The sequence below is a fragment of the Lynx canadensis genome, chromosome D3, assembly GCF_007474595.2.
Source record: "Lynx canadensis isolate LIC74 chromosome D3, mLynCan4.pri.v2, whole genome shotgun sequence".
In the NCBI taxonomy this organism is placed as follows: Eukaryota; Metazoa; Chordata; class Mammalia; order Carnivora; family Felidae; genus Lynx; species Lynx canadensis.
Genome location: NC_044314.2, coordinates 78,489,296 through 78,504,142, shown reverse-complemented (window position 1 = coordinate 78,504,142; position 14,847 = coordinate 78,489,296). Strand labels below are relative to the sequence as shown.

At 48.9% G+C, this 14,847-nt stretch overlaps 1 protein-coding gene across 1 annotated transcript; it reads left to right on the top strand.

The window, feature by feature from the left end:
- The first annotated feature begins 4,876 nt into the window (after positions 1-4,876).
- LOC115528728 lies at positions 4,877-12,930 on the top strand. Its single transcript, XM_032595435.1, has 4 exons — positions 4,877-5,068; positions 7,658-7,684; positions 9,493-9,543; positions 12,734-12,930. Exons 1-4 carry the CDS (start codon positions 4,948-4,950, stop codon positions 12,883-12,885), a joined length of 351 nt encoding a protein of 116 aa, XP_032451326.1. The 5' UTR covers positions 4,877-4,947; the 3' UTR covers positions 12,886-12,930.
- Positions 12,931-14,847: the final 1,917 nt, after the last annotated feature.

Sequence of the window (14,847 nt, the reverse complement as noted above, 5' to 3'; positions counted from 1 at the left end):
AGTGAAGGTCAACATCAGATCTGGAGAATGCTCTCCAGGAAACAGGAAAAAAGCTGTTTCCATAAGAGGCTGCGGGAGATGGAGAGAGGGGGAGAGAAAGGGCGTTTCTATACTTCGAAAAACACTGGTCTCTCAGACAATCCAAGGGAGACTGTGTCATAGAGATAGACGTGTACTAACTGAGCAACTTTGGGCACTTAGTTTTCCTTCCCAGGCCTCAGTTTTCACAACTATAAATGGGAATATTGAGATATATATCTCCTAATCCGAGTGAGGAATTAAATCAGATACGCATGTACAGATCTTGACCGTGAGCCTAGAATGTGGGGGGGGCGCTGGAAATGCCGGTGGGGGGTGCCATGGGGGCCCGAAGAGCAGGCTCCAGGCATGAAATCTCAACAGGGTACCATGCTGTCACTTTGGCTGCAGAGAGTCCCTTTGGACTGTGGAGCGTGTTGCTCCCTTCTCTCATCTGAGACCGCTCTCTGACATGCTAAAAAAAAAAAAAAAAACAATAATAGAAGTCCATTTTTACATGAACTTGCCGAAGCACCAGGGCGCATTGCATGAGTGAGGGCCTCATTGCTTGTGACAAACGTGGGAGCACGGGTATCATGTTTTATTCCCATCTCAAGATAGTGCACGTGATACCCGGAGAGGTAGCTGAGCGAGGAGGTAATGGAGCGGGGAGTGTGTCAGCGTCTATAGCCAGCGTTCTTTATGGTTGCCAGAGTCTGCATGTTTGACCATTGTGAACGGAGCCACTCCGTGTGTAATCACTAAACACTTAACTGCTGCACATTTCGTGGCTGCTTGTGGTGACTGCGGTGTACTTACGTAACCACTAGTCTGGCCCCTCCAGCCCTGCCGTGAGGGCACACCTAGGCACACAGGTACAGGAGGAAGAAAAAGGATTTGCAGAAGGGGTTGATTTTCCCCTCACAGACCTCAAATCCAAGTCAAGGCCTTTCTCCGTTTGACCCATCACTCACATAGGAGGGTAAGTGGTCCCAAGCCTGCTTCCCTGGGACCTGGCGGTTCCAGAAAAAGAAGTGAGAATAATTGTCTGAAACATTGAGATCTTTCTCTATTTTATAAGACACAGCTTTAAGGCTTTTTTTCCTTTTTAAGCATTCTTCCTTAAATGTTTAGGGTTTTTTTTTTTTTCTTTCAAATTCCTGGCAAGGTTACACTGCGAAGTGTTTATTGTGAAACAAGATAATTTAACAAGTGGCTAAATTATTGCATCCATTCACCCCTCATTAGGTCACCCAACAAATATTTATTAGGCTCTTACTCTGTGTCAAGCACTTGTTGCCGGAAAAATTTGGAAGTGGTCTACGGACAGTTACACAAGCAGCCCGTCTGCTTCCTGGACATGTGTACTGTGCTTTGTGCTTTATAACACATAAGTGTAGTTAAGTAGTGAGGTACTTAATCCTGCGATATTTGATTTAAGCCTGCTTAAAGTGACTCTCTTGAAATGTTCTAGATATAACTATACAATTTTTATTTATTGGCAATGCAGAGACCTTAACAGATAGTCTAGTCGCTTGGTCATTTTTTCTACTACCCATAATGATCCAGATTCTTAGAATGGCATCAATATGGCAGCATTTGATGATGGCCTTAAAGAGCTGGGTGACTTCCAAAAGAAATGTCCACATAAACCAGTTTGAGAAGGCAGTTGGTTTTGTGGGAAAGCTCTCTGGGTGGGAATTACACAGGACTTGACTGCAGTCCCACCTCAGATGCAGCCATGGGCAAGCCAGTTCATGATTTTGTGCTTTATTGTCTGTGCCTGTAAATGAGACCCTAAAAGTCATACCACCCTCAAAGTGTTTTCGTATATGGTAAAACGGTTGGCACAATAATGAGGGGATCAATGATAGTGGTCTTAACGCTAACAACGACAATAGTATTTCTTATTGATACTACATTTTCCCCGGTACGTTCAACTGAGTGGGCATGTTTCTAGTCCCCAAGCAGTTTTTCTTCCCAAACCCATCTCCTTTTGCCACAGGATAGTGTTTTAAAAAAAATCCCTGGAGCCTGCCCCAATTATAACAGGAGATAAGTTGACCTTCATTCAGCTGCAGCCAGAGCATTTGAATTAATTGAATGGGAAATAATTATTCCTGAAGAGCAGAGGTTTTTGAGGTTCTGTGAAGCGATATAAGATATGTATCTCATTACATTAGACCTCGCAATATACTTTAATAATCAAGCTGCTACTTAACATAACTTCCTCCTCTCCTATTAAATTCCGGCAAGAACGATGGACATGAAGTACTGGGGAAGGAGGGGGGGGGTGCTTGAACTGCTGATTAATTATTTAAAAGTGATTTATTTACCAAGGTGAGCCATTTGCACATTCAATAATAAATCTATTAAGGAGCAGTTAACCTCTATAACTCTGTTTTAAATAATCAATCGGTGTTTGGGTAACAGTACAACGTCTGTCTCATTAGGTCGGCATTAACTCCTTATTTGAAGTGCTTAATCTGCAGTATGACCAAATCAACCATGAGGTGGTAATTAGGTATTCGCCATGGGTCCTTCATCCTCCAAGGAACTGGGGTCCTTCTTCCTCGGCAGCAGCAGCCCTGGTTGGGGCTTGGGGCGTCCTGGTTCTCTAATACCTGACTCTGTGCTCCCCACAGTGCCTCCTGTGACAAAGACCTGACGCCACCAACTTCCTCCAGGGGAAGAAGAAAAAGAAGAATCCACCCGGAAGAAGAGAAGGAGGTGAGCGTCCTAAGGGGAGATGAAATCTTCAGATGGGAGGAAAGGATGAGTAGGGGTAAAATGGGTTTCAGAGTCAAACAGTGGACTCCCCTTGGGTTTGAATCTCTCTTATCTAGCTGTGTGACTTAGGCAAGACCCTTCACCTCTCTGTGCCTGTTTCCACTTGTATAAAATACTGATTACACCTGGCGTTTGTGAGAATCAGATGGAGAAAAATGGCTGTGGAAGGAGCTGTCATAGTGTCTGGCACACAACAAATGACCAGTGAATCAGCAGAATCATGGACCATGAATATGATTTTTTTTTTTTTTTTGAGAACTTACTCTGTGTGGAGGGCTATGCTCTAAGCACTGTGATCTCCATGTTTATCTTTTCCCTTTGACCACAATTTACCAAACATTATTGTACCCATTTCAGAGATGAGGAAAAAAAAGGCAGGGGACAGAGGGTGACAGATTTACAGGGATCCCAGGCTCCTCAGTTGATTCTACTACTCCCACCTAGCAGATGAATGCCAAGGAAAATGAAGTTTATATTTTTGGCAGAAATTAGTCTTTGTACCCATGGATTTTTTCTTTGTAAAATCTCTTCTAATTTTTTTTTTTTTAATTTAAAAGTACTTCCAGATTTTCTTCAAGACGACAATTATGTCCAGTGTTCCAGACCCAGAGGGGGTCAGGTTGAAAGTCTCGCCAAACCCTGAGGCAGTGTTTGAAGAGGCCTGCAGGGGGCAGCAGAGAGCAGTGTCTCGGATGACTCGGGCCCCACTCCAGATTTTCTGGGTTCTTGCTATGCCCTTTTAGCCTTGTTCTAAGGCCCAAAGAAGACCCAGAGGGGAGTGTGAATGAAGACCCTACATCGTAGGTTGAGGGGGGGAATTGGGGCAAGTGGCTTTGAGGTTCCTGATTTTAGGGGTGGGCAGAACACTTCAAAGAAGGAAATCAGGCTTCACTAATTCAATTGTTCATCCAATAAATGTCCCTGGGCATGTGTTTGGGGGACAGGTGCTGTGGTCCCCTAAGAGAAGTTGTTCTCAACCCTGCATTTCCCCCCAAAGACATGTTCTGTTTGACCTACAAGGGCTTATTTTGTCTTTTTTTTTTTTTTTAAGTTTATTTATTTATTTAGAGAAAGAGAGAAAGCAGAGGAGGGGCAGAGGAAAAGAGAGGGGGAGAGGGAATCCCAAGCAGGCTCCACGCTGTCAGCACAGAGCCCAATACAGGGCTCAATCCCAGGAGCCATGAGATCATGACCCAAGCCAAATCAAGAGTCGGGCACTTAACCAACTGAACCACCCAAGTGCTCCTCTTTTGTCTTTTTAATTGGTGGCCATCATTTAAAAACCAGATTTCACACGAAGATGTGTTTTTCTGGTGACTTGTGTTGAAAAGCCCAGGGCTGCATTCCCACATAAGACCCTCCGGCCGATCTGAGACAGCAGATGCTCTCTGGTTCACCACAGTCCTCACCACTCTCTATTGTCTTACACCCCTCCTGCTGAGAGGCCCCTGTTGGCTTTGACTTTGAAACTCCTAATCTGTTTCAGCCTTGGTATTTTGTCAGTGGTGAAATGAAAGATGCAGAGATGAGCAGTGACATGCCCAAGGTGACTTCATGGGTCGGGGGTCAAGCTTGGAACTCAGGTCACTTGAACTTGAGTCTTGAGTCATAGTCAGGTTCCTGGGGTGGCTCTGTTTTCTTGGGTAACCCTGAGAGCACCACCCGTGCCGAACCACAGCCTGATGAGGTCTCCTCCAAGGGCTCGGCCCTACGGGAAGGACAGGGTGAGGCACAAGAGAAACCTCAAGTATCTGAGAGGAAGGGCAGAGCTGGGGGAGAACAGCAGACAAAAAACGGATTGAGAGCAAGGTCCCTGCTCTCAGTGAGGCTTCAGTTTGAAGCTCGGCTCGTGCACGTCCTAGCTGTGTGTCTTTGGACGAGTCACTTTACCTCTCTGAACCTCACTTTCCTTGTCTGAAAAAGGAAGGTAGCAATTGTCCCTATGTGGGGAGCGTGTGGAAAGATTAGATGAGGTAATGCCTATAAAACACATGGTGACGTTGAAAACAAATGCAGACTTGATTATATCAAATAGATAAATGCAAGTACTGTTAATGTCAGTATCAGTATTATCCTTGTGTGTGTTACCGAAAGAGCTGAGACCCTGTGTGGGGACCGGAGAAGGGTCTCTGAAAGCCCATGCTGGCCCTTAAGAACATCCCTCTGAAGGTGTCTCCTCCCCCGGCAGGTCCCCATCATACAGTCCATCGCCTGTCAAGAAAAAGAAGAAGAAAGGTTCCAAGAAACATAAGCGACACAGGTATTGTCCTTCTTCCTCCTCGGCAAACACCCTCCTCCTCCTCCGGGTGGGGTGGGGGTTGGGGTGGGAGTGGGTGGCGCCCAAAGTTCACTGGGAAACTTATCATTTCACTTATGTACAATACTCACCTGTGTGTTGTTATTTCCTTTTTCTTGTCTAACTTGGAACTTGGTTGCAAGGACCCGAGGCCCACTAAAGCCAACTCCGGCCCGTAGGGATGTGTGATGATAAGGAGGCAGGAGTGTCTCAGGAACCAGTCAGGCCTCAGTGAGGGGCTGGGACCAGGGCGTGGAGAGCTGGTAGCACCCAAGCAGGATACACAGTCCCTGTTCCACACGGGGAGACACGGCTGCACCCTGTTCCCATGTCTTCGCGTGGCAGACCCACCACAAGAAGACACAGGAGCCCTCTGGCTTGTTCCTTATTCCAGATTCCCAAGGAATCTCTGGGAAGGTGGGTCCCACTTGGTCCCACTTGTCCTAGAGGATGGGATCATGTAAAACATGGCTTCTGGGATTGTCCACCCTTGTGGACGTTGTTAAGGGCCATTGTGAGCTGGACACACATTCCGAAAGGTGCCCGCTACTCACACACGTACACACACACATGAATGTGTGGGGGGTGGGGGAGAATTAAAGAACTGGAAGGATGTACACCAGAGGACTCAAATCTGTGGCTCATGGGCCAACTCAGCATTTTATAATTGGGAGATTGCATAATAAAACAAAAAAATCAAGTTTTCCAGTTCCTCCGTTAAATCAGCAGCTCTGCCTTAACTGGGCCACTTTTCCCACAGGAGGCCACCAGCTAGGGTTGAGGGATCGCTGTGCATTTAGACAGAGCATAGGTGCTTTCGTGTGCTACAGGCCCCACTTAGCGCCCCCTCACACACATTTACGAAGCCCGCTTGGCCCTGGGGGGCAGGGAGTTTGAAATTCCCAGTGTAAGTTCTTTGCTATGTTTGGCTGTGGACGGTATGGAAAGAGCGGTATATATCCTTTTTTGCTTATCCCTCTCTTCCAATCTGCCTACATCAGTGGTGGATTACTTGTGCAATTAAACAATCACAGTGGAACAAAGGAGAAGAGTGCATGTGGGTTTCCCCCCTGCATCCCACCGTTGGCTCAAAGTTGCCCCCAAAGTGGCTTTTTCCAAGCCAGGGGGGTGGCCACATCTCAGCCTTTGTTGCCAGAATGGTCTCAACTCAGTCTGGTGTCACCAGCTATGTCCACTGCCTGCCCAGACATTTTGACTGTTGAGTCCACACTTAGCACAACATGTGGGAAAGCTGATTAGCAAAACGTTGTTAATTTGGTGTTAGAAACCTTTCCCGACGTGGGGTCCCCTGTGGCGGCAATGCCGCCTTCCTCTGCTGACCAATCTGTCCTATTTGGGGGGACCTTTCCATATCAGGATCTTAGAAGTCAAATGGCTTCTCACTCAAGGGTTTCTCCTCATTGAGAAAGAGACTGTGCCAGAAAGTTAGGAATGGCTTTTTGTGCCAGCCACGCTTAGCCCAGGAGGTGGAGATTAAGAGGGGAAGATGCTATTGCTGGTATTTTCCAAACCACCTGCTAGACACCACCCTACTTCTGGCCCTGCTTCTCCAAGCTCTTGAGATGTTGGGTTAATGATAGTGGACTTTTTGGAGATAGGAGCTAGGGGTGGGGAATGCATAGAGATTTTTCTTTCTCTCCCCTCCATGAACATGGCTTCAGGGCTAAAATAACAACAACAAAAAATCCCATTTTTCACATCTATTTATTGAATACCCAGTATATGCCATGAATAAGATTCTGGGCTTCGGGAACAGAACAGTGACCAAAACCCAGCCCTGGACCTCAAGTGGCTCACCTTCTAGTGGGGAAGATGAGTCATTATAATGTGCAGAGGGTAGTATAAGACCAAGCTCAGAAGCTCACCCAAGCTTGGGGCACCCAACCAGCCTGAGGGGATCAGAAAATGCTACAAGGAGGTGATACCTGAGCGGAGCTCTGAAGAATCCCTAGGACTTACGTGGGTGGAGCTGTGTGACCTTGGGCAACTTAACTAACTTCTCTGAGCTTCAGCGTCTGCAAAATAGTTGTTACTAGAACTTCCCAGGGTTTGGGTGAAGACTGAGCGTGTGGGAGACGCTTAGCATGGAGCCTGGCGCAGTTAAGTTCCACACGTGGGAGCTGGTTGTCCCGTGATGATGAGGAGGAGGAGGATGAAGAGTCCACCGCTAGGCTCACCACCCCCCCCGGGGGTAGGGAAGGAGGCAGAGGACTCTTGTATACCCCCTTCATCCACCCCCAACTGAGACAGGCTCTCTGACAATTTTGGGGTGAGGACTGAAGCTCCGGTGGGTTTGACTGAAATTCAAAATGCAAACCAGTATCTCCCATGTGGTGTCCACTGTCCGAAATCTGTGACAGAAGGAGGATTCGCCGGGTGTCCTGACCCCCGTGTAGCATGATCATAAATGCACTGATACGTTTGTCCCAGGAAAACAAACCTCACACTCACCTGTATTTATTTTCTTCCTTCCTCCCTCCTCTCTCCCTTCCCTCCCTCCCTGTCTCTCTTCCTTTGAATTCCTTTAATCAGGTCATTCTCCAAGAAGAGAAGGCACAGGTAAGAACCTTGTCATTTCTGGCTGCTTGCTTCTGCTTCCTGCTTTCCTAACAAGGTTTTAGGCAGCTTCTAGAGTCAGTTCTCCGTCTCCATCTCTGTGCTCTTGAGCACACCCCCTGCATCTTCCTGGGCCTCAGTTTCCTCCAAAATGAGGGCCTTGGGCTGGTTTCCCTGAAACTTCCAAGCCAGCTTTTGCCTTCCATCAGGCTGGATGGTTGCTCCTGGACCAGCCCCCACCAATACCCTCCCTGGAAAGTCTGGCTACCCTGGTCACAGTCTGTTTTATCACGTTGAAATCCCAGGCTGGGGCATATAGGGAACCATCGGCCCCCCACCCCACCAAAGCCTTCTCAGATCTTAGCCAAGGGACAGAGGCCAAGTCCTACTGGACTGGAACACTAGGTGAGCACAGATCGAGCTGTCCCCTACAGGGTAGCCACTATAAATTGGATCCTGCACTAAGCCCCTGCCATGTGTGTGCGTATTTAACCTCCACTGATCTCCATCATAACCCTGTACAGTGGATGTATTTATTCTTCCCATTTTACAGATGAGGAAACTGAGATTTAGACAGATGTGACAGGCATGTCCACAGACACAGAGTCAGGTGACAGAGCCAAAATTCAAACCCACGTCTGTCAGACACAGGATCAGGACACCCTACAGTGGCTTCTTAAATAACAGCCACACCTAGAGCAGTTGGCAGAGTGCAAAGTTCTTTTGTTTATCCAGTTAACAGGTAGAGAGCGATTACCAATGTCAGCCAGCCTCCCAGCCCAGCAGCCTGAGCAATGGCCCCACCTCACGGTCAAGGAAACTGGGTCTTCCAGAGGACAGGTAACTTGCCTGATGTCACAGCGACTGAGCAGCAAAGCTGGGACGTGAACCTGGACCTTTCAGTGAGGTCCTGGGCTCTTCCACTGCCCAGGCTGAGTCTCAAACACGGAGATAAATCACACGGCTGACGTCAAGGTGCAACAGCAGTTGTATAAGGTTTTCCCTTTATCCAGGACCTAGGCCGGTCCTGCATTCCTGGTGACCCCCCTGAAGCCAGTCTGGCTTGAACTACCAAATAGCATTCACCCTCCCTCTGGGGCCTCTAGTTGGTAATGCTGGGAACCCGCCTCATCGCTGTCCACCGGACCCGTCCATACCCCAGCCCTCTGACTTAAAAAAACAACAACAGATACTTAGATAATCACGGGCAGTACGTTACAGAACCGGCCAAGCTTCATGAAGCTTCAGAGTGTCTCCCTATATATTCCATTCTTTGCTCTTAGAAACTGATTGAACATCAACCAATAGCCTAGGCTCTGGGGACCCATGGTCTGGGGCCACATCCTAGCTCACCTGTGTGATCCCGGCCAAGTTTCTCAGCCTAGCTGAGGCTCAGTTTCCACATCTGTAAAATGAGTACGTATTAAGTAAATGTGCCTCTGCCCACAGATTGCAGGGAGAGTAAAGTAAGACTGTTGACGAAAAGTATTTACCAGTGTTTGCTTACAATAAATCCTTGACACATGGCAGGTATTATTATTACCTTTATTTACGACTGTATTATTAAGCTCCCAGAGCTGGCCATGGCCCCCTGCGTCACCTCATTCTCAGTCTGTGTGGGTCACTGTCTCTAGCTGAACCTGCTGGGTGAAAAGATCAGCAGTGACTGCTCTCCTCTTGGAAATGATTAGCGTCTGTCCCCAGACTGCCTGGGTCTTGTAACCCTGGTGTGTAAAGCATCTTAACTACTGTTTCTTTTTATCTGGAACTGGATTCTGCATCTTTTAATTAATTGGCCATTTCTCCATTAGCTCCTCCAGCCCAAAAAGCAAAAGAAGGGACGAGAAGAGGCACAAAAAACAGTAAGTAGGGAGCACCTGGAACATTCTTTTCTCCAGTTTCGGGGGTGGGGGGGGGAGGCGGGGAACCTGACCTCTGCATAGCCAGAGTGTGGGCGTGGCCAAATAAACGTGAGGTGGGGGTGGGGGAGGAAGGAAAGCAGGGAAAGGCAGAACCGGCTGATGAAGGGCAGTTGTGGGTTTGGGTATGTGTAAGTGCACGAGATTGTGTATGTGACGTGCGTGTATTTGTGTGTGCGTGAAAGTGAATGATGTGCGTCTGTGTGCCTGCAGTGCCTTGTGGATACATTTCTATGAAAGGCGTGTATGTATAGTATGCACATTGTTTGCAAATGTCTGTACGTTTTTCCATCCTGCAAACATTTGTGTGGAAGGCGTGTACAAACGTATGCAATGGGGATAGTCTGTGTGTGGTGTATATTTGTGTCCACACGGAAGCATTCTGTATGCTTCTGCTTACGTAAGCCCGAACGCGAACAGTGTGCACGTGGGTGCAGTCTGCCCGCGTGCTGATTTTCTGCACCCTGCGTGTGCACCGCTTATCTACCCGCGTGCATTACACGTATGGAGGGTGTGGGGTGGGTTTTACCTGTGCACACAGGTGTGCCGTGTGTGCGTGAGTGGTCATGGGGGCATGATCACGTGCAAGCACACGCGTGAGTGTGCTTGTGAGTCCGAGCCTTGGCTGCGGGGGCTTACATCATGGAGATTGCAGCGAAGCTCCTACCCCCGGTCTCGGGGCCCCAGCTGGTTCACGGTGTATAGCTGGTGGTAGAAATTCAAATCAGCTAGTGCTGCCTGCGGAGTTCAGTTCCCAGACAAATTAAAAGTAAATGTGGTTACAACCCACCTACTTTATACCCTGCAAATGTTAGCACATGTGTTTTCCAATCAACTAATATTTTATCTCCCGCCAAGAAGTGAGGACCAAATGCAATAGGATGAAAGGCGGTTGGTTGGCTGTTGGGGAGGGAAAAGAGGAGGCAGGGACGCAGAGGGAGGGCACCTCGCTTTGCTGCCTGAGGGGTCACTTCATCCAAGGTCAGTGCAAAGAAGAGCATTTGAGCCACCCCCACAGGGGCCTGGGGAATGCTCCAGAAGGAAACAGTAGAGCTTTGAATTAGCTCAGGGAACAACTTCCCGATCATCAAGCTTGTTCAGTTCAAGTCAAAAGGCATTCACACTAAGCGCAGACCAAGCACATACTCTGAGAGACCTCGGTATCACTTGTCCAGTGGGGCTGCAGTATAGACACACAGAGCCAGGGGCTGGACCGAGACTCTAAGAGCACTGGTGGGGATTGTGGGGGTGGTCATCACTGAGGCTGACTGCTTGAGGGCAGCAAGGGGGCCACCCTCCCTGGTGCCAAGAGCTGGATGAGCCCCAGAAATTGCTAGGTGATGCAAAAGACAAGCATCATCAGGAGAGGGAGAAGCAAGAAAAACCAGGCGCCCCTAAGATAAAGGATGGTTCTTCTTGCCAGGTTCTATGGTCGGGGATGCTTCTAAACAAGTGATCTCTGGAGAGATTGAGCCTGCTTGTATTCAACATCCCTTAATAAGGCCCTAATACATGGCAGGCCCTGGGCTGGGCCCGAGGACAGAGCTTAGCCAAATATTCTTCCACACTCAAGATGCTCACAGTTCCCAGCGGAACACAGGAGCCAGACGAGGGACAGGTCACAGCACAGTGATGGCGGCTAGGAGCCCAGGGCATGGTGGCAGGCTTGGTAGTGAGCAGGGGCTCCCTACAGGAGGAAGTGTCTAGACTGACTGGAGTGAGGACAGAGGTAACCATTCTAGGCTACTGGTTAGGCACATGGTTTAAACTCTCTGCCTCAGTTTCTTCATCTGAGAAGTAAGAGAAGCTACTTCATACGTTGTTGTTGTGAAGGCAGAGATGGGTCCATTTAGACTATGGTGCCAGGCAGGCAATATGTGTTAAATATGGGCCACCTGTCATCATCATCCTCAGAAGGACATCATGAGCTGGGACATACATGAGCCAGAATACAAGCAGTTGGACTTCCTTGAGCCTGCCCAGCCACAGCAGGAGACAACACACAAGGAAGCTAGAGAGCTTGGCAGGGCTGACTCCTCAAGGTGCTCAGGGTTCAGGATCAGAATGCGTACTTGACATGAGGGCAACGGGAAGGGTTAGCCAGGGCAGGGATATGGTCTGATTATCACATTAGCAAAAATCCCTGAGTCCTTTGTTGGAATAAGCAGGCTACCTCCCGATAGAGCCCTCTCTAACTCCCACTGACATCGTGCCTTGGCCCAAACCACGACATTCCTTGTACATACTCAGTGACCATTGTCTCTGCTGCTATTACTTCTGGGTCATTATTATCATTTAGGGGGAACTGAAGTAACCTGTAATAATACCACTATTAGTGGTAGTGGTGGTTGTCGATTGTTTGTTGTAATTTCTGTTGCCAGTGATGTTTCTAACTCTGAAAGCGGGTCTTTGACTCCATGTGAAGAATCTGGACTTAATTTTCCAGATCTGAGGTTATAAATTGGCAGCCCAAAGGCCTAATTTACTCTGCAAATGTGCGTTCTTTGCCCCCAGTGTCTTGTTAAAAAATGACCTTCCACTTAAAAATAGGAATCTTTTGCATAAAAATCTGTATTTCTACATTCACTTGGAAAATTAGAAGATCCAACAGCACGCCAATATTCTGGAGGCAAGGCCACTTCTTTCTTTAGCTCTTGCCCGACTGATTCACACAGTACAGTGGCTGGCTGAGATTGAGATCCCTGTCTTAGGTGGGAGAGGTGACGAGGGGACGTGACACTCCTGGCAGGTGTGGTCTGCGTCAGGGCGGGTGGGTGCAGCGGGGTGGGAACCCGAGACCCAGGCTGAGTCCCGGCTGGCTCCTCCAGAGGAAGCCTTGCCACTCACTTGTGTTCAGTATGGCTGGCTGGAGAGGCCAACCGCCCGAAGAGCTGCGGTGTTGGGGAGTGGGGCGTGGGTAGGGGGAGATGCCTAACTTTGGGAGGGACAGTGACTCTGGTGCAAGAGGATGATGTATGTCACAAGATCAAAATCTCTCTCTCCCTCCCTCTCTCTTCCCCCTTCCCCACTCTCTTCCCTCTCCTGCTCCCCCACCCTCTCCTTCCCTCTTTCTTTCTCCTTCCCCCCTCCCTCTCTCCCCTCCTCTGACTCACTCCTTTTCACTGCCCCCAAGATCACGAAGCCGGCCCCGAAAGTCTCACCGTCACCGCCATCACCATTGCCCCTCCAGGTCCCAGAGTTCGGAGACCCGCTCCTCAAGCTGTGAGAGCAGGTAACCCCTCTCCCCAGGGAGCCTCCCCCGACACTGTCAACACCTCCCTGTAGAGAAAAGGGACGGGCTGCCTCCAGGTACAGGAACAACAGTAAGCACACGTGTGTGTTTCCTAAGGGCCAGTGACCACTGCCACTGCCATGGTGTGAGGTGCTGAGCCCTCTCCCTGAAGTAACTACACGATCCCCTCTGCTACCCCATGAGGTAGCTACTGTTCTTATCCCCCGTTTTAAAGATGAGGAAACTGAGGCACAGAGGGGTTAAGGAACTTGTTAATCAGCTACTAAGTGACGGAGCTAGGAATGAACTGCGGAGTCTGGCTTTGGACTTGGTGCACTCTCTAAGCGTTGCTCTAGGCACAGAGAAGCTGAACAGCCTATGAAAGCACCAAGTACCTAGTTCTGCGGCCCTTGCGAGTTGGGTTTCTCCCAACCAGGACCCTCTCTGTGCTGACACATTAGCTGTCCCGGCCTCAGAAAGGGGAGGAGGGCTCTCTTGTGGGTGAGAAGAAACGGAGCGCGGCTTTGTTGATGTCGATGTTTGGAACTGTTGATGGCCAGAGGATGCACCAAGGCCTCCGGCTTCTGGATGTCACAGGCTGCTTTGTTCATCCCTGTGGGCTTCCCACACGCTTGGCGACACGCTCAGGTCACCCAGGGAGATTTTAAAGTGTCACTGTCCTGGGGGGGTGGGGGGCTCAGTCAGTTAAGCGTCCAACTTTGGCTCAGGTCACGACCTCATGGTTTGTGAGTTCAAACCCCACGTTAGGCTGTCACTGACAGCGTGGAGGCTGCTTGGAATTCTCCCTCCCTCTCTCCCTGCCCCTCACTGCTCACTCTCTGCTCACATGCCCCTCACTGCTCACGTGCCCCTCCTCCCTCTGTCCCTGCCCCTCACTGCTCACATGCCCCGCATGCTCACTCTCTAAATAAATACATACATACAAATAAACTCTTTAAAAAAATAAAATAAAAGGGGCACCTGGGTGGCTCAGACAGTTAAGCATCCGACTTCGGCTCAGGTCATGATCTCGCAGCTTGTGAGTTCAAGCCCCACGTCAGGCTCTGTGCTGACAGCTCAGAGCCTGGAGCCTGCCTCGGATTCTGTGTCTCCCTCTCTGCTCCTTGCCTGCTCGTGCTCTGTCTCTCTCTCAAAAATAAACATTTAAAAAAAATTTTTTAATAAAATAAAATAAAATAAATAAAATTAAATTAAATTAAATTAAGTTAAAAAGTCACTGTCCGGTCCCACCTCATCCCACTTATATCAATGTCTAGAGGAAAAAGGAGAAAGAGGAGAGGGGAATATTTTCCTAGTTCCTACAGGCAGTGTGCTACAGTTTCAAATACATTGTCTCTCTTTTTTTTATTTTTTTTAATGTTTTTTTTTTTTTTGAGAGAGACAGGGACAGCACGAGCAGGGAAGAGCAGAGAGAGAGACACATACACACACACACACAGAATCCGAAGCAGGCTCCAGGCTCCAAGCTGTCAGGACAGAGCCTGACACGGGGCCTGAACCCACAAACCATGAGATCATGCCCTGAGCCAAAGTCAGACGCTTAACCGGCTGAGCCACCCATTTTCTCTCTTGATCATCCCAGTCACACCATCAACTAGACCAGGGCTTCTCCACTTTGGCTGTACTTTACGGTCACCTTGGAAAATTCTTGAAATGCCAAATTCCTGGATCTTACCCTCTTGATGTTCCGATCTAGTTCAGAGGAGGTGGGGCCAGGTCAGTGAGATTTTTAAATCTTCCTTCACGAGGCAGATGTGGAGCCGAGCGTGAGAAGCATTTGAGGAAGGAAACGCAGACCCCGACGTGTGCTGCCGTCACCAAGTCTTGGCGTTTCCCCTAAACACCAAAACCATAAAGAGCATCGGCATCAGACAAGGTTGCTCTGTGACCCTGAGTGGCCAGAAAAAAACAAGGCCCCTCTGTTGTCAGGCTGGAGCCCAGATAAAACAGGAACTTTGTCCAAGGCCCAAAAGTGACCCAGCGTCTCCCTATCC